This window comes from Guillardia theta (assembly GCF_000315625.1).
Source record: "Guillardia theta CCMP2712 unplaced genomic scaffold GUITHscaffold_146, whole genome shotgun sequence".
Taxonomy (NCBI): domain Eukaryota; class Cryptophyceae; order Pyrenomonadales; family Geminigeraceae; genus Guillardia; species Guillardia theta.
Window position 1 is genome coordinate 40,843 of NW_005434528.1, and position 17,750 is coordinate 58,592.

Consider the following 17,750-nt stretch of genomic DNA (forward strand, 5'->3'; position numbering starts at 1 on the left):
CCTGCGCTACCAGAGAGGAAAAGGAGGGGGAGGGGGAGGATGAAGTAGATGATGATGATGATGATGAGATGATGATGATGATGATGATGATGATGATGATGATGATGATGATGATGATGATGATGAGGAAAAGGAGGAGGAGGAGGAGGAGGAGGAGGAGGAGGAGGAGGAGGAAGGTGTTGTTGTTGTTGATGATGATGATGATGACGAGTAGGAGGAGGAAGAGGAGTTTACAAGTTCTGGTGTGTCGCCAGTGAAAGGAGGTAGTCCGGTAAGAAACTCAAAGAGGATGATCCCGAGGGCCCACCAGTCAACCCCGAAGCTGCCAAGAGAGTGAGATGCAGGTGGAGAGAGGGCGAGGGACGAGGGTCAGCTGAGGAGGAAACGGAAAGTGGTGCAGTTGTGTGAGGAGGTAGGAGGTAGGAGGTAGGAGGGTAGAGGCGGTATAGAGAGTAGGAGTAGGATGAAGGAGGAGGCAGGAAGTGGAGGGACAAGGAAGGAAGGAACGAGCAGGAAGGCAGGAAGGAGCATGGAGGCAGTGGGAGGCAGGAGCAGCGCGGAGGGTGTAGGAGGAGGAGACCTGTGCTCTTGCCCCAGGAGGATCTCAGGAGAGAGGTACTCGGGGGTTCCGACGATATCCTCCCTTCTCCTGATGCCCAGCTTGTTCTGGTTCCGCGGCGTCTTGGAGGTGCTCGCATGCCCCAAGTTGGATATGTGGAGGGGAGGAGCCTGGTGGGACGGCGACTTGAACTCGTCGATACAATCCATTCTTATGCTCGCCCCGCCTTCTCCCCACCTGCCAGTAAGGTCAGACCCCAGCACAGCTTCTTCGCTCTTTGCTCTCACTTCTCCGAGATGTCGAAGTTCCCAGCGTCTTGCCGCCTCCTCAGCAGCGAGGAGTGCTCGATGACTGGCGGCTCTCGCGTCCCCTCCGACAGAGTCCGCGGCCGCCGCTCCAGCTCGGGCAACCTGGTCAGCTCCTGGTGAACTGCGCTCCTGTGCTCGAAAGTCGGCTCTAGCACGTTGAGCCCCCCATCCTGCTGCTCCCCGAGGTCGATCCCGATCTCCTCCTCCTCCTCCTCCTCCTCCCCCAGCGATCCTACTCGCTCGTCCATCTTCTCGAAGGGGCGCAGCGGCCTCCCCCTCCCGAACTCGGGCCTCGGCTCCAGGTGACCTCCAGGTCTCCTCGGCGACATCCCCTGCTCGTTCAGCGCGTCCTCCAGGTTGATCGCGCAGTTCTCGCTCAGCGTGTGCAGACTGTCATCCCGCCCCGGAGACTCCTCAAGGATATCTCTGCGCAGAGGCGAGTTGTGCCGCTGCCAGTCGGCCATGTCCCGATGCCGCACAGGGGACCGGTGCCTCGGCGACCGCAGGCGTGCTGGGGTCATGCCGGCCGGGGTGGTGGGGGTGGCGAGGACCGAGAGCTCGCTCTTGTCCATGAGGCCCATGTCCGAGAGGCCGAAGTCAGTGAGCTTGAGGTGGCCGTCGGAGTTGATGAGGATGTTGTCCGGCTTCAGGTCTCTGTGGATGATGCGCTTGTTGTGAAGGTACTCCAGCGCCAGCACCATCTCGGCCATGTACTGCCTTGCCCACTCCTCGCTCAGGCTCCCTATGCCCTGAAGGAGGGTGTAGCAGTCCCCCCCTTGCACGTACTCCATCACCAGGTAAAGATTCTCCCGCGTCTGGAACGAGCAGATCAGTTTGACTACGAACGGGCAGTCGACGGCCGCCATGATCGTCTTCTCAGCTTTGACGTACTTGAACTGGTTCTTCCTCCTCACATCCGCTTTCTTCAGCACCTTCACCGCGTATAGCTGACCGTCCAGCTTGTGCCGGCAAAGGTAGACGACCCCAAATGCTCCCTTGGAGATGGGCTTCACGGTCTCGAAGTCCGAGATCCCCAGCTCGTGGCAAACAGCCGCCCCCTGCTCCCCCCTCATGGCATCGACCGAGTGCCCATCGATGGACCCGTTCTTGATCAGCTTGTGCGCTCCCGGCTGCTTCGACGCGCTCTGCTGTCGGCTGATCCTCGCCCGGTCAGCGAGCGACTGGGGCTGCGACACCTCCGAATCCGTCGCTCCTTCCCCGTGCCTTCCGACCTCCGTGTCAGGCGTTTCCTCCCCAGCTGAGGGAGTTCGAACCGCCTCCTCTGCTCCGAGCGGCTTCTGCTCCCGCAAACTCTTGGCCCTGCTGAGCTGCTCGGCGACCTCCTCGCAGAACTCCGAGTAACCCTCCGTCTTGTCAAGTTTTGACACCTTGGGCTTGTCCAGCGTGCCGGTCACAGGCGAGGCCCTGCTGGAGGGAGGCTCCGAGTCCCTCTCATGAGATAGAGAAGGAGAGGAGCGGCGGGGGCTGAGGTGAGGCGAACAGCTTGTTGACGCGCTGCGGCTCGAGTACCCCTGGGAGCCGTCCATCCCCGTGAAAAGATCGTACTGACGAGTTTGCCTGCGCTTCAGCAGCGGGTTCCTCCCGCTGCTGAACGATCGCGACCGCGGCATACGAGCTGGCAAGCTGCCCAAGTCTGGCCCAGAGCCACCGATGGAGTCCTTACTACTCTCCTCGTGGACTGAAGCTTCGGACGAGAGGCTCGAGATCGCGTTGAGGTTGGGGAGGTTGGCCGACCCGAGGGGAGGGAGGGCAGGAGAGCCGGGGGCAGTCGCCACCTCCAGCCGCTGCCACTGTGCTATGCTCTCTTGCAGGAACTCTCTGTTGCGGTGGAGGCAGAGCTTGTCCCTCACCACCACCAGCAGCAGCTCCAGCTGCGACCTCACCTGCTGGCTGAGCGGAGCGGTCGAGCGGATCTCCGAGAAGGTCTCCAGGCTCTCGAGGAAGTACTCCATCACCTTGGACGAGTCGGCGTCCAAGGCATTTTGCGCGAGATCTTGTAGCACGTCGATGGCAACGACCTCCTGCTGCTCTGCTGACGTCACCACAACTTCCTTGGCCTCCGTTGTATGATCGTACAGGCCGTGCCACTCGTTCCGTGCAGCCTCCAAGGAGTTCCTCCTAGACTGGCTGTCCGAATCCTCCAGCTCCTGCACTGACCGTCTCGAGCTCCTCTCCTTGGTATCTCCGCAGGGGCTGCCCAAGTTGATCTCGCTGCTCCTGTTGCTCCTGATGCTCCCTGTCGAAGGCAGGCGACCAGCCATCTCCGAGGCATACCGCCGCTCGGGGCTGACGTACGCCCTCCCCTCGCGCGACAAGTCCACGAAACTCTTGCGATTCGATTCCAAGATCACGGGGGGAGAGAGAAGCATGTTGGCGCCGCTTGACCTTCTCCTCTGGTGGTCGAGCGGGTAGCTCCTCCTGCTATCGCTGGAAGACGTGCTCTCGTTGTCGTTCTCCTGGATCGCTGAGTGCCTGTCGAGCATGTCATTAGTGTTGCCTGGCGACCTCTTGTGGTCCAACCGGAAGTCGTGGGGCCTCGTCAGCTCGAGGGAGGGTCTTGGGCTGCTGAACCTTCCTCCTTCGCTAGTTCGAGGGCTGTAGAGGGGACGAGGGTCAGGGCTCTTGGCTCCCCCCAGGCGCATCAGGGCAGGCGAGTCCAAGGCGAACTGATAGACGGAGCGAGGCTTGGTGTTCTTGACTTCGTCAGGCAAGGAGCTCCGTCGCGACTCCTCCGACCGCCCGAAGTGTTCGTGCGACGACCTCGAGTTCTCAGCTGAGCTCCTCGTCCGTTCTAGCGTGCTGCTCTCGTCAGGCTGGGAGGGAGAGACCAGAGAACGACGTGTTCGAACTTTGCTCGGGGAGGAGCCTCGAGAGCATGGGCTCAGTCCCCTCGACGCACAGTGAGGAGACATCGACCGTCCGTCCCTCGCATTCTTCATGGAGGAGGATCGGCGGATGTGCGCGAGGGCTGAGGCGTGCATCGGGGGCGAGCCGTAGGTTGAGAGGGACTTCTCAGAGAAGGAGGCAGCCATGTGCAGGCCTTGAATGGCCTGCTTCGTTGTCTTGCTCCCCTCCAGCTGTGGCTCGTCATCTCGAAGGCCCCCCAGAGTCACTATGATCTCCTGCAGCCTGCTGTTGCACTTCTCTAGCTTCGCCTCGTCGGACGAGTGGTCGGACGAGTAGTGCTGATCGCTCGGAGTTTGAGCATCCCAGTCATGGGAGGCCTCGTCCAGTGCCTTGAAAGCATGACCCCGAGGAGGTAGAAGCCCGTCAGAGTCAGAGTCCGTCCCAAAGCTGAGATTGATGCCTGGGATGGGCCCCTACAGGACAAACAGGGGTTAGTCGCATGCAGCTGCACAAACGTCTGAGAGCCGAGAGGTGTTCACCGGAGCTCGCATGGGATGGAGTTCCGTGCTGCCGCTCTCCATGCTCCTCGAAGGTGTCCTTCGAGATGTCAGTCAGAAAACAATCAAAGAGATTGAGTTTGCGCTCACTTTTTCCCTGGAGATCCCTTCTGGCTGATCTTCTTCAACTTTGCTTCGATCTCATTACCCAAAGGCTGGCAAGAAGAATCAAAAGAGTAAAGGAGTCCAAGAAGGATGGATAAGGGCCTTCAAGTTGACGGGTATGAAGGACATCAGAGGGAAAGGGAAAGAAGGAAGGGATAGCAAAGGAACAAAGATCGAAAATATACAGTACGAAGCAAGAGGTGGACAAGGACGAGGACAAGGAGGAGGAGAGTGGGAACGAAGAGAAGCCGGAGGCGAGCAAGGAGGACATTGAGAAGGAGGAGAATTGTACCTGAATGCAATACGAGAGGCGAGAACACCTTGATACAATAAAGAGCAGTTTCATGTACATGTTGGGCAAGGGCCAATCGTCTCCCCACAACTAGATAGCGCAGATTAACTCTTTCATGGGAAAAAAGCACATCAGCACCTGCAACTTTTCCGACAGATCGCTCGCAAGCTTCCGACATTTCCGCATGCAGTCCATGACACCGTAGGACGGACAGTTGGAAAGGTCAAGGAACGACTGGGCTAGACCCATTAGATCTGCATGAGTTCCGTATCGTAACTGGTCGATGGACTGCATGTTCATGTCACAATCAAGGAGAACGAGGGGACGAAGAGAAGTCACCTCTCGCTCTAACTCGAACTCATACATGAGAGCCAAGATGTCTTCATCCACCATCTCCTTCACCTCTAGAAACCTACCACGATGCACGTGTTGTGAGCCTTCGCGCCGACGGTGCAGAGTGGAGCAAGACAGAAGAGACACGCACCTGTCTTCTATCTCCCATACAGCAGCTTCAAGATTCTCAAGGTCTGAGAGACTGTGGCATCTCCTAGTCTCCTCGAGTACATGCCTTGCACCGTGGACGTCCTTCCAAGGCAAATCTTCCGCGTCCTCCCCACCTTCGCCTTCCCTCTCCTCATCCATCGTCGACTCCTCCGCTTCTTCCCTAGTGAGGGAGTTCATCACCCCGAAACTTATGCTCTTCTTGCTTCCCTGCGGCTTCTCGAAGAATTCGCTCACGCTCTTTGACCCCAGAGGAGGAGGAGCCTCGTCCTCCATGGGAAGGGACGGAGCAACAGCGACGCCTCGGCTGTAAGCACTGCAGTGCAGATCGCAGCCAAGCTGTCGACGGGCTAAGATATGACTGCACACCAAGAGCGGTTCAGCATCCCATAAGGTCTCCCGCGCACAGCAAACTTCAATCATTGCCTCTTGATCAGACTGATACATGTTCTTCACGAGCCACGGCCTAAGTCTAGAACGCATCCTCTCTTCCATCGTTCAACAGCACAGTGCTCTTCGAGGATCGATTCTCCCTCAACAACCATCAACAAGCACATACAGCACAGCTCCTATCAATGTATCTGCCCCAACAAATCACAATATGCGACCTTACAGTCACATGAGCATAGCGCAACGAACAATAAGACCACAACCAGATCTGCCTGAGCCTCATAAAATTAGCAACGACAACAGCAGGCGCCTCCCGGACACATCACAGAGCAAACAACTGTTTGACGGCAGCAATGCCAATCAACGCATCTCATTCGGCCAGGCATCCGTACAGGCCTCGGCACAAAGAGAACATAAAGAACAAGTGATGTAACAGCTCCACGTACAGCATTTATCTCTCTAGTCTTTCCTTTCTCCACATCCCTCCCTCCCTCCTTTCCTGTTCAACAATTCCTGCAATGCCATGTTTCCCTATCCCTGCTGACCCTTTCCGGTCCTGCCCTGTCCCTGCCTGCCCTGACAATGGCTCTTCCTTCCTTGCCCTAGCATGTTTGTATGTTCTCTCCTCCTGTTCCTCGCTCCTCCCCTCCCCCTCCTCCATCTTCCAACGCCCGCGGCGCTTCTTCGCTGAAGCAGCGATTTCACCCCCATTTCTCCGCCGCGACTTTTAAAAAATAACTCATTGTAAAAAGTGTACCAATATCCAGCAAATAAAGATTTAAATTCTACTGTTACCTATGATATTAATCTAAAATTTAATGTATGGGGTGACTTCTTCTCCGCAAAGACGGTAAATAAATATATATATCATAAGGTCTCGTAGTGCGAGATCTCCAGTAGCTTTGAGTATCCAATTTTAACCCTTTGATACAAGCAATTGGCCTGTGTATCATTTATTTATATAATATATATATCACAATACAAATTTAATATATACAATTTTATCATAAGTACCAGAGGAGGTACACAATTGTGTGCTAATAATGATTGCAACAAGTCGGCAGGCTAGCAGTTTTCGATACTACCGTAGTGATCAGTGAAGCGGCCGCCGCGCCCCGGGCCGCCGCGACCGGAACTTTTCTCGAGTCCCGGCGCCGGCCAGTGGCGCCGGCCCCTCAGTGCCAAGTTTCACACTCAGTGTCACAGGCTGCGCCATGCTGAGCACCGTGTCACGGCTGCGCCGCCGCATCCCGGGCCGGGGGCCCGGCCCCGGTGATGGCCCCCCGCATGTCCGGGGCGGGGCGGGGCCGCCCGGCCACCGCTGCGGCGGCAGTGCAAGTTGGGCCGCCCGGCGGCGGCGACCGTACCGTGTACACGGTCAGACGCCGCGGCCGCCGCGGCGGCCACAGTACCGGCGTAGACCCCGGGTGACGGCGTATGGCGGGGGCCCATACTCCCGTCCGAGTGCACGCCCGGAGCCTCAAGACTTGTCTCGGTCATGAGAGAACATGAACTGGACGGGCCCGTGCTGGGTTTCCCTCCCCCTGTCAAGATGACCGTTGGTTACTAAGAGATCATGGCCGTCAAGGTCAGCAGAAGCACCATTTCTCGCGCGTGAAGATGTTGGTGAGGATCGCTTGATCGTGCCGATGGTCCCGATACCCTGATCAGCAAGTCTGTCTCTGCAGGTGCAAGCAAGCAGCTTCACCTGGAAGGTTGGGTTCACCCTTGACGTTTTCATCATCCGACAGACTCTGAAGGTCTTGACACTCCCTGACACTCCCGTCAGTCACCTTGACGGTCGACGCGTTCCATCAAGTGAGGAGGGGGTTTGATTTCTCACCTCAGCCATTGTTGCACGACCTCGAGCGCATGTTGGCTCTTCCGCCACACGCTCAGGTAGCCGTCTACCTGCATGGCCTCGTGGCATTCCTTGGCGACGAGTCAAGATCGACCGAGGTTGTCGGACTTGCTCACCGAGGTATCGCAGTTCTGAATGATGAAAGTGTCTCGTTTGCAGAACATAGACTGTGGATATCCAACTCCAAATGTCAAGACGCCCTGGGAGATGCGATCAGTCGCTGAAGTCGATGACTTTTCATCCCAGCACCTGTAGTTTGCTGTCTTGAACCTCCATGAAAGCAAGCATGGGATCGATCGGCGATTTGATGACGGCGCCGGCGTCGACGTACACAAGGTACTCCCCCTCGTTGAGATCCTCGTGCAGAGTCTTGTTGATGATATACGGCTTCCAGAGCCATAGCCCAGCTCCTCTGCCAACATTGAAGATCTCTTGGTTTCTTCGCTGGAAGCTCTGGTCGATGTCACTCTGCGAAAACGCTTTGCAGGCATCAAACTTCCCTTCTCTCTTTGCGTGCCTGCAAGCTCGATGCTTGGCGCTCACGCAACAGTTCTGCCCATACGTGATGTACATGCGCTTGGTGGCAGATATTCTCAGCTTCAAGTCAAGGCTGGCGTTGTTGATCACAGCTTTCGATGGTGGCCAAAGGCTGTCAGGCACGGCAAATCGAGCGTGCAACTCAGCCTGATCAACGCGAGGCCTAGCTGTACCTACCTGATTCCTGCCCGCTACTGTTGTCGGAGTTTGCTTGCGCTCAGTTTCATTCGCACCATGTAGCTTGAGGAGCGCCTGATCTTGCGCTTGAGCATGGATCAGCCACTCTTGCGTGTTATGGTGAAGTAGTCGAGTCTGAGAGCGGTAGATCCTCAACTCGAAGACGGCGATGGTAACAATCATTGTAACAATGACGACGACGGCGGCTGCAAGGAAGAACAGCCTTGTATAACGAGACATGGTCTCTCCAGCTCCCTCCCTACCCCCTCCTGCAGCCGATCTCTCCAGCTCCCTCCCTACCCCCTCCTGCAGCCGATCTCTCCAGCTCCCTCCCTACCCCCTCCTGCAGCCGATCTCTCCAGCTCCCTCCCTACCCCCTCCTGCAGCCGATCTCTCCAGCTCCCTCCCTACCCCCTCCTGCAGCCGATCCCTGTGTATCGCACCTTGCAAGGTCACCATCACGATGTCAACTCCCTCCCTCCCTCATCTCGCCCTCTCCCTCGCTCGTCTCCCTCCTCCTGGTCAATTTTGTTACTCGGAAGCGCCGCCGGCCAGCAGCTTATCCGCATGTTTACTCAAAGTTAAGTTAAAAATCAGTACGAGGACAATCTGACACTCAGGCTGGGCCATTTGTTCTTGAGACATTATCTTTATTTGTCAGTCTTGATGATATCAGAGACATTATCTTTATTTGTCAGTCTTGATGATATCAGAGACATTATCTTTCTTTGTCAGTCTTGATGATATCAGAGACATTATCTTTATTTGTCAGTCTTGATGATATCAGAGACATTATCTTTATTTGTCAGTCTTGATGATATCAGAGACATTATCTTTATTTGTCAGTCTTGATGATATCAGAGACATTATCTTTATTTGTCAGTCTTGATGATATCAGAGACATTATCTTTATTTGTCAGTCTTGATGATATCAGAGACATTATCTTTATTTGTCAGTCTTGATGATATCAGAGACATTATCTTTCTTTGTCAGTCTTGATGATATCAGAGACATTATCTTTATTTGTCAGTCTTGATGATATCAGAGACATTATCTTTATTTGTCAGTCTTGATGATATCAGAGACATTATCTTTATTTGTCAGTCTTGATGATATCAGAGACATTATCTTTATTTGTCAGTCTTGATGATATCAGAGACATTATCTTTATTTGTCAGTCTTGATGATATCAGAGACATTATCTTTATTTGTCAGTCTTGATGATATCAGAGACATTATCTTTATTTGTCAGTCTTGATGATATCAGAGACATTATCTTTCTTTGTCAGTCTTGATGATATCAGAGACATTATCTTTATTTGTCAGTCTTGATGATATCAGAGACATTATCTTTATTTGTCAGTCTTGATGATATCAGAGACATTATCTTTCTTTGTCAGTCTTGATGATATCAGAGACATTATCTTTCTTTGTCAGTCTTGATGATATCAGAGACATTATCTTTATTTGTCAGTCTTGATGATATCAGAGACATTATCTTTATTTGTCAGTCTTGATGATATCAGAGACATTATCTTTCTTTGTCAGTCTTGATGATATCAGAGACATTATCTTTATTTGTCAGTCTTGATGATATCAGAGACATTATCTTTCTTTGTCAGTCTTGATGATATCAGAGACATTATCTTTATTTGTCAGTCTTGATGATATCAGAGACATTATCTTTATTTGTCAGTCTTGATGATATCAGAGACATTATCTTTCTTTATTTCTTCTGCTTTCTCCCTCGTTTTCCTCCTTCAGCCTCGGGCGGAGGCGTCTCGATCACTCCCGTCGCCTTGTCACAACCTGCTGGGTTTCCCGGGTCGATTCTCAAGCAGATCTCTCGGTAGATTTGCATGTCCAGACGATTTCTACTTTTGATCAGCTCTCGGATCTCATCGCTTACCGCCGTTGTCTTTTGCGTGCTTTTGTTGTTCCTAACTTTCCCTTGCTGTCCCTCATACCCGAACTCCCGTGCAAACGCCTGGTTGGAGGCCTTCGGCCTATCCAGCAGAGCTATGAAGGAGAACAGTCCGCTGGCAACATCGATCCTTGACAGCGCTTGCTTGGCTGCAGAGGTACTGTTGTTCATGCCCTCGAACGAGCCGTAATGCTCTTTTACCCATGAGATGACATGTACTGCGTTGGTCATTACACACTCATCATGAACATACTTTCCATCATGCAGCAAGAAGAAAGCAAGCCGGTTGTGCGCCACGTTGTTCTCTTCAAGCACCCACTCCTTCAAACTCGAGCTCTTCTGCTTCATGGCTGCTGTCCAGATGTTACTCTTGTCCTGTAACCACCAGCGATACTCGGAGATCACGCGTTCCACGGGATGACGAAAGGTCGTCAAGAACCTGATGTCATGGGAAGGGAAGAGCTTCGAAGACAAGCAAATGTGCATCTCCATGAGCGTACAGTGTGTCCCTCCGTACCAGGGGTAGTGATCGCACCCGGGGCTGTTCCAGTCATGCGGGGGTCCCTTGCCATTCACAACAGGATAGATCCTACGGCCATGGTTGGCAAGCGCGATCATGAAGCTGTTGTATGCTGACGTCCCTCCGGTCCTCGGAACATGCATCCAAGCGTACACTGTTTCTCTTCTTGACACATTGTGAGATGGCGGCGCTTGCGAGAGTTCCTTTGTTTGAGTATGATTCTGTGCTTGCGTAAGATTTGGGGCTATGGTAAGATTGCTTGTCTGCATGAGATCTTGGGCTCTGTTATGACCGTTGTCTTTGGTGAGATTCTGTGCTGGCGTAAGATCTTGTGCTTCAGCAAGCTCCTTAGCCCTAGTAAAGTTGTTTGCTTGCGTACGATATTGAGCTCTATCATGACCATTGTCTTTGGTGAGATTCTGCGCTTTTGGGAGGTCTCGAGATTCAGTAAGATATTGGGCTGTAGAAAAGTTCTGTGCTCTAGCGAGGTCTTGTGCTCTGATGAGATCTTCAGCTCTTGGCACCTTCAGCTCTCGGAGCCTTGATCGAGACGCTGAACGCCCATGCCCCCGATGTCGGACTGCGTGAGGAATGGAAATCAGCGAGTAAAGCGTCAGGCTGCACAGGATCCAGAAGGCAAGTCTGCTGGATGGCATGCAGGGCCTGTTGGGGGGTCACGCCGCGTCTGCTGAGCGGCAGGGCTGACCTCATGGGCATGCAGATGCGCCATGAGCTGACCGACCTGCCTGTCTCTGCATCCCTCTCGCAACAGGGGCAACCACGCCGTGCCTATTCTAGTGTTCCCCCCCTTTCACCAGGCTTTCATTATCCACCCCACCCCTATTTTCATCACGAGCCTCTTAACCGACCAGGGCGGTCCCCCTCGTGCATTTTTCTTGCTCATCCAGTCCCATAGCCACACTGCCGGGCCCGGGGGCCGCCGCACGCCGCAAGGCTCAGTACAAGCGGCGAAGTTGCGAGCCTGAGTTTACCGTACTGTTACTGAACCTCATGGAGCCCGGCCGGGCCCTGGTGGGGGCCGCCGGCCGGGCAGTGCGCCGCCGGCAGTGCGGCAGCGGCGCAGTGCCCGGCGCACGGGCCCGCCGGGCCGGGGCGCCCGGCCGGCCCGGGCCGGGCCGGGTCCAGGCCGTGGGGTCAGACCGCCGCAAGTTTCGACAGAACAAAGATAGTCACTGTCACTGAGTCGGACTCGGTTGTCTCTTTACTCAAAGTTGAAGTTAAAGATCAGTACGAGGATCGGACATCATGATGACCCTAACGCTCTGTCCGATCGCCGCGGCACACTGTGGCGACAGCCCGGCCTGGGCCAAACGGCGCGGCGCGGCGAGGAGAGAAAAGACAGCGAGAACCAAACCCAAGTTCACTTAACTGTAGTAGTTGCTGCGTCAGTGCAGGACAATTCCCGGGCCAGCGGCTATGCCACTGAGTGCGGCGATGAGTCGCTGTGGCCGCCACCGAAGGAATGAGACGCATACCTACCGGAATGCGCGGCCCCGCGATGATCATTCATGGCAGCGAAGGACAGGGAGGCCTTGAGTGAAAGAAAGATACTGGACTCCAGTGCGTTTGCAACTGGCAAGTCGGACGGTCGGCGGATCACCTGAGATCGGACCGTGTCGGACACCGATAGTCTTGCGGCGCCGCGAGGGCGCGAGAGGCCATCCAGCGCTGCCGTTTCGTTGTTCGCCGAGCACTGCGGCAATAGTCGGAGTATTGCGGTCAGTGATGGAACGTATGCCAGCCGTGCCAGTCAGATAGCGCCGAGTTAACAAAAACTCTCCTGTAAACCAAGACGACTTACGTGTCAAGGCGGCTCATGTAGCGTGTGGGATGAAGAGGGGGCTTTCCTAGCCGTCTTGCTAAGGTCCTCACATGTCTGGATGCTTGGGTTTCACATCCTAGAATACAGTCTATCTCTCATGTGCTCCTCAATTCTGGTTTTGTGTGCCGCTGCCGGATTAAATTCGGTCTTGAGCAAAAACTGTCTTGTTACAACTAAGGTCGATGTGATGTCTGCGTGACTTTGGACTAGTACAAGTCTAACAAACTTGTATTCCGTCAGTCAGTGCTGACAGTGAGCCCGGGGAGGCCCGGAGGCCCAGGGGCCCCCGTGGAGGAAGGCCCTGAGGCGGCGAGGCTGAGCGGCCAGCAGCGGTCGGCCACAATTATGTAACCTAGAACCCCTGCTCTTGACCCCAGAAGTTGCGCATGAGAAGGGGGTGGAGTGAGCAGTAGATTGAGTAAAGTAGATTACCCGTCCGAAACTAATCAACATCCTGGGTGCGAGCAGGACAAGAGGAGGAGGGTACCGTGCGGTCAGGCAAGGGGAGGAAGCAGAGAGAGCTGGAGGGAGATAAGGCTGAGTCACATCATCAGCATCATCAAGATTGATCCTCAGACGTGCAGGACGTGAAAGGCTCTCTGCCGCTTTTCAATTGAAGCAAGCGCCTGAGGTCAAGGGGGTTCATTGAAGTTGAATTGACCACAGCCTGCATTATTGTCCTCCTGACTTGCACGCTCCCCCATGCTCAAGGGCTGCTGAGCGGGAGACTTCATATGTGCCGGATCAGTCGGTTCTCTCTCATATGAGGTCTCAGAAGCCTCGTGCTCAGAGCAGGACGGGGAGGAAGAGGCGATGTTTGGTTCCAACGTGTTTCTGCCTCCTCCTCTTTCAGGGGATACTCACGACCGTCATCTTGAAGCAAATGCTTCATCTTGACAGGTCATCGCCGAGGAGAGCCCTGCAACGCTGGATAAAAGATCCTTTCAATGCTGTGATGACGCGCATGTCCAAATCTCACCACAGAGCCCAGGGACAGGGAACTCCCAAGAACAGCTCTTACTTGAACGAGACTTATGCGCTTCACTACGGGTTGGGACAGTTCCGAGATCCAGCAAGGATCGAGTTCCAGCTGGTGACCTCAGAGGACGATCCCGATCAAAGTATCGTGATCGCCTTTCACAACGCGCAATCTCACGTCCTGGAGACTCTACCCACTGTGCTCAACATGTCCTGCGGGTCTACTGAGCTCCTCCTGGTGCTGGACGCCTGCACTGACTCGACGCAAGAGATGATCCTGGGGCTCATCAACAGCAGCAGCTTCCAAGAAACCACCATCTTCACGCGGGTCCTTCTTGTCGTACAGCCGACGCCAGTGTGGGAGACTTCGTCGGAGAACATCGGATACAGGTTATCACGGGCCACTAAGGCGATCATCTCTGTTCAGGCCGACATGCTCGTGCAGGAAGTTTGTTTCAACCTTGCGATGTACATCCCCCTCCGAGTCTTCAACGATGTCTTTGCCGTGTCGGCCCGTTGCGCCCATGGGAACTCTAGAGCAGGAAGATGCGGGGTTAAGTATAACGATCCTTTGCCAGTCCACCAGCATTGCGATGCCAAGAAGTCTCTTGCTGTGAGAGGAACATGCAACCGAGGACCGCTTCTGTGGCATGCGCCCTCCCTGCGGCAGCTCGGGTTTCTTGATGAGGACGGGTTCTACCAAGGAGACGACGATCACGACCTCATAGCAAGAGCATACAGCAAGTTGCGCATGGTAGCTGGGTACTACTTCGTTGACACCTACGGGCCCATGCGATGGGGAGCTACTCGCAACCCTGCTCCTCTGTCACCCCCAGCCCTTGCCTACCGGGACATGAGGCTTGCAGCAAGGAGGAGGAGAGCCCCCGTCAGATATCCGCGGGTCTCTCAAACTCGCTTGATGCTCTTCCTCAAAGTCATCTTCCTTCCAGTATGGACAGACGTCTGGGAGCAGACGGCAGACTTTGTGAGCGAGTTTCAGTCGAACCGCAGCATCGCCCTCGTTGCCATCGACTTTGGACTGGAAAGAGTCTGGCACAGGAGGATCGCAGGCTATGAGAAGATCCTAACGGTCGTGAGGGATGACAGAGGCAGGGTCTCCGACTGCAGGCTCTTGCTTCACTACCTCACGAGGTGGAAGTACGTGGTGTCAGCTGGAGAGTTTTTCATGCTGTGTCCTCATTCGACTAACGCGACTAGGAGCGACCCTCTGCTCAGACTGCCAGGATCTGCTGCTTGCTAGATCAGGCCATGACTCAGTGACTATTTTCCAAGTTCTGTTTGCTGAAACATCCTGCACAGTCAGCCGCGCTCTAGCTGGCACTATCAAGTAAATTTCCAGCCCCTCTGTCACCGTAGTAGCCTCCCGGTACGTTTGCACCCGGTCACCTGCCATGCCCCGGGTCCGACACAGTACTACAGCCCGCAGTCTCCGCCCATGCCCCCGCAACCTGACTGAGCACAAGTAACTTAAAGTTATCATAGTATGCAGATCGGACATCAATCCGACCTTTGTAACAAGACAGTTTTTGCTCAATACCGAGTTTAATGCACACGCAACCAGAATTAAGAGATAGACTGTATGCTAGGATGTGAAACCCAAGCAGCAAGTAGGCCCCGGCGTCGCCTTGGTTTACCGCATAGTACAGGACTCCGCGCGCGGAGAGTTTTGTTAACTCGGCGGCTATCTGACTGGCACGGCGGCTGGCATGCGATCCGTCAACCCCCCCCCCCCGGGGCGGCCTTGACAGATGGCCCGGCGCCACGAGCCTCCGAGTCCGGCGAGCCCGGCGGTCAGGGTTCACGCCGCGGCCCCGGACCGGGAGCGACTCAGTCACTCAGTGGCAGCCGCATCCGATTCACAGGCCTGGTTTGCCGGATACAATCCTGTGAAAGTAAGTTTTCCTTGAGATTACGAGGCAAGCAGCCGCCATGGTGGAGGCGGCGAGGAAGAACTTCGAGTCGCTCATGGCGGAGATAAGCTCGGACGAGGTTCGTGTTTTGCTCCTGCTCCTGCTCCTGCTCCTGCTCCTGCTCCTGCTCCTGCTCCTGCTCCTGCTCCTGCTCCTGCTCCTGCTCCTGCTCCTGCTCCTGCTCTCTGCTCCTGCTCCTGCTCCTGCTCTCTGCTCCTGCTCTCTTCTCCTGCTCTCTGCTCCTGCTCTCTTTTCCTGCTGCTGCTCCCTGCTCCCTGCTCCTGCTCTCTTCTCCTTGCTCTCTTCTCCTTGCTCCTGCTCTCTTTTCCTGCTCTCTTTTCCTGCTCCCTGCTCCCTGCTCCTCCGCAACATCCACTTTCATTTTCATCTTCCTCTCTCTCCGCTTCCTCCTTACCCAACACATGCTTACTTGAGCTTCTTTCTCCTCTCTGGCTCACTGGTTGAATTGGCAGGAGGCTCCAGTGACCAAGCAGGAGGAAAAGAAAGAGGAGCAGCAAAGTCCTCCTCCACCGCCCTCCACAGAGACGAAGAAAGATGAGGAGAAGGAGGAGGAGGAGGAGGAGGAGGAGCCTGCAGGTTTCAAGTATGCAGCGAGCGGCAAGGGGAAGAAAGGGCGCCAGCAGAAGAGGAAGGAGGCGAAGGCGGCGATGGAGAAGAAGCGGCAAGAGGAGGCGAAGGAGTCGATGAAGGGCTGGGTGGACCCGAGAGAGGAGGAGGACAAGAGCATAGCGAAGCTGCTCGAGCCGCTGGGCATGCGAGTAAGGGACATCAAGCCCGACGGGAACTGCCTCTACCGCGCGCTCGCGGACCAGTGCCGAGAGCATCGGGACTCTCTCCCGGAGCAGCTGGGGAAGGAGGTGGAGAAGTGGGGGGGAGGAGATGAGGATGGTTACCGCAGCCTCCGCCGGGTGGCCGCAAACTTCCTGAGGTCGCACCAGGCAGAGTTCGAGGGGTTCGTGGAGGAAGCGGACTTCTCTTCGTACGCGCGGCAGGTGGAGGAGACGGCAGAGTGGGGAGGAGACATCGAGCTCATGGCGCTTGCTCGTGCCCTGCATGCCAACATTCACGTGTACAGCGCGAGGATGGACGAGCAGACCTTCAGTCCCTTCTCCCCCTCCTCCGTCCACCTCCGGCTCTCCTTCCACCAGCACGCATACAGCCTGGGGGCTCACTACAACTCCGTCGTCCCTGCTTGAACCGTCACTGCCGCCGACACTGGTGGTGGTGGTGGTGGTGGTAGTGTTGGTCTGGCTGTGTTCAAGCTTGTGGAGCTGGACGGGAAAGAGGATGATACGATCAGAGTAAGAAGATTGAAACGTAGATCCCCTGTGATTCCCATGCTCGCCCCCTCCTCCTCCTCCTCCTCTTCCTCTTCGCTCTCCCCTCCTCTTCCTCTTCACTGTCCTCATCCTCCTAGCCCGTTCCCCTCAAACCTTGTCTCCTCCCCTCACTGTACTTACCTCCTCATCCAACTTCTCTGCCACCGGATCCTCTCTCTCCTCGTTGCTTCGTCACAGTGAATATTGGTGAGGAGGAGAGGAAAATTCTGCAGCTTGGAAGCAGGAGAGCAGGGAAGTAGGACGAGCAAGAGAAGTGAGGAAGAGAATTGGTGTGTAGAGAGGCAGGACGGAGGAGTTGAAGGATGGAATGGAAGAAACCGACGATGATGAGTGTGTGGTGGAAGGAGAGGAGGAGGAGGAGGAGGAGGAGGAGAGGTCAGAATGAGCGAGAGATTGGATGATCAGGGGAGGAAGGAGGGAGTCAAGGATAAGGATAAGGACAATTAGAAGGAGGAGGCGGGGGAGGGGGAGGGGGAGGGGGAGGGGGCCTTGTTTTTATTATGACCAACTTTCGTCTCCATATTTTGAAATCGCAAGATGTGCCGGGAGCATAAGCACTAGCGCAATTAGAAGCAAGGACAGCTGCAGAGTGTGGAATGCGAGGAGAGGAGAGGAGGGGAGAGGACAGGGAGGAAGGGAGGACAGCAAAGTGCCGTCGCCTGCTCCTGCTCCACTTCCCGATCTTGGCTCCATCCGTCTCAAACCATGGCCTCTGCGTCCTAATCCAGCTCGGTATCCCACGGGGCAAACTGCGAGTGATCCACAACTTCCTCCCCCTGTACTGCGCCCCTGACTCCGTCGTAGGCAGATGCGTGATCGGTGCCGGGATTCTCATTGGGGGGGCTCGTCGCCCCAGACAAGCACATCCTTCCCCTCTTTCTCATTCCGCTCGAGGAGCCCGGCTCTCCCCCGGGGAGACGAAGGCTCCTCCAGTGGGAAGGGCGAAGAGGGGAAGGATGTGCTTGTCTTGGGAGGAGGACACCCGCTATCACGATCTCAGCCCGGATCACTGCAGGCTCGAAAGGAGGAGTGACGGC

At 55.3% G+C, this 17,750-nt stretch overlaps 5 protein-coding genes across 5 annotated transcripts; 2 read left to right on the forward strand and 3 right to left on the reverse strand.

Moving 5' to 3' along the window:
- Window positions 1-237: 237 nt before the first annotated feature.
- GUITHDRAFT_56792 (hypothetical protein) lies at window positions 238-1,904 on the reverse strand (the record flags this gene model as incomplete). The annotated part of the gene is made up of 3 exons (XM_005821325.1): window positions 238-322; window positions 581-639; window positions 1,347-1,904. Coding segments are annotated over 3 exons (702 nt in total), but the record flags the coding sequence as incomplete, so codon positions are not given.
- Window positions 1,905-6,975: 5,071 nt separating this feature from the next.
- Window positions 6,976-8,395, reverse strand: GUITHDRAFT_166222 (hypothetical protein; the record flags this gene model as incomplete). The annotated part of the gene is made up of 6 exons (XM_005821326.1): window positions 6,976-7,124; window positions 7,183-7,243; window positions 7,289-7,353; window positions 7,424-7,512; window positions 7,558-7,641; window positions 7,691-8,395. 6 exons carry the CDS (start codon window positions 8,393-8,395, stop codon window positions 7,061-7,063), a joined length of 1,068 nt encoding a protein of 355 aa, XP_005821383.1. The 3' UTR covers window positions 6,976-7,060.
- A 1,393-nt stretch (window positions 8,396-9,788) lies between these two features.
- On the reverse strand, window positions 9,789-11,382 carry GUITHDRAFT_155744 (hypothetical protein). The gene has a single exon (XM_005821327.1). It carries the CDS (start codon window positions 11,254-11,256, stop codon window positions 9,883-9,885), a length of 1,374 nt encoding a protein of 457 aa, XP_005821384.1. The 5' UTR covers window positions 11,257-11,382; the 3' UTR covers window positions 9,789-9,882.
- A 2,025-nt stretch (window positions 11,383-13,407) lies between these two features.
- On the forward strand, window positions 13,408-14,682 carry GUITHDRAFT_119407 (hypothetical protein; the record flags this gene model as incomplete). Its single annotated transcript, XM_005821328.1, has 1 exon — window positions 13,408-14,682. One exon carries the CDS (start codon window positions 13,408-13,410, stop codon window positions 14,680-14,682), a length of 1,275 nt encoding a protein of 424 aa, XP_005821385.1.
- A 689-nt stretch (window positions 14,683-15,371) lies between these two features.
- On the forward strand, window positions 15,372-16,569 carry GUITHDRAFT_147248 (hypothetical protein; the record flags this gene model as incomplete). Its single annotated transcript, XM_005821329.1, has 2 exons — window positions 15,372-15,431; window positions 15,826-16,569. The coding sequence occupies 2 exons, from the start codon at window positions 15,372-15,374 to the stop codon at window positions 16,567-16,569; spliced, it is 804 nt and encodes a 267-aa protein (XP_005821386.1).
- Between the last annotated feature and the right edge of the window lie 1,181 nt (window positions 16,570-17,750).

Bases quoted from the DNA above. Each gene is read 5' to 3' on its own strand.
- GUITHDRAFT_155744 (XM_005821327.1), bottom strand. From the start codon at position 11,256: ATGCCATCCAGCAGACTTGCCTTCTGGATCCTGTGCAGCCTGACGCTT.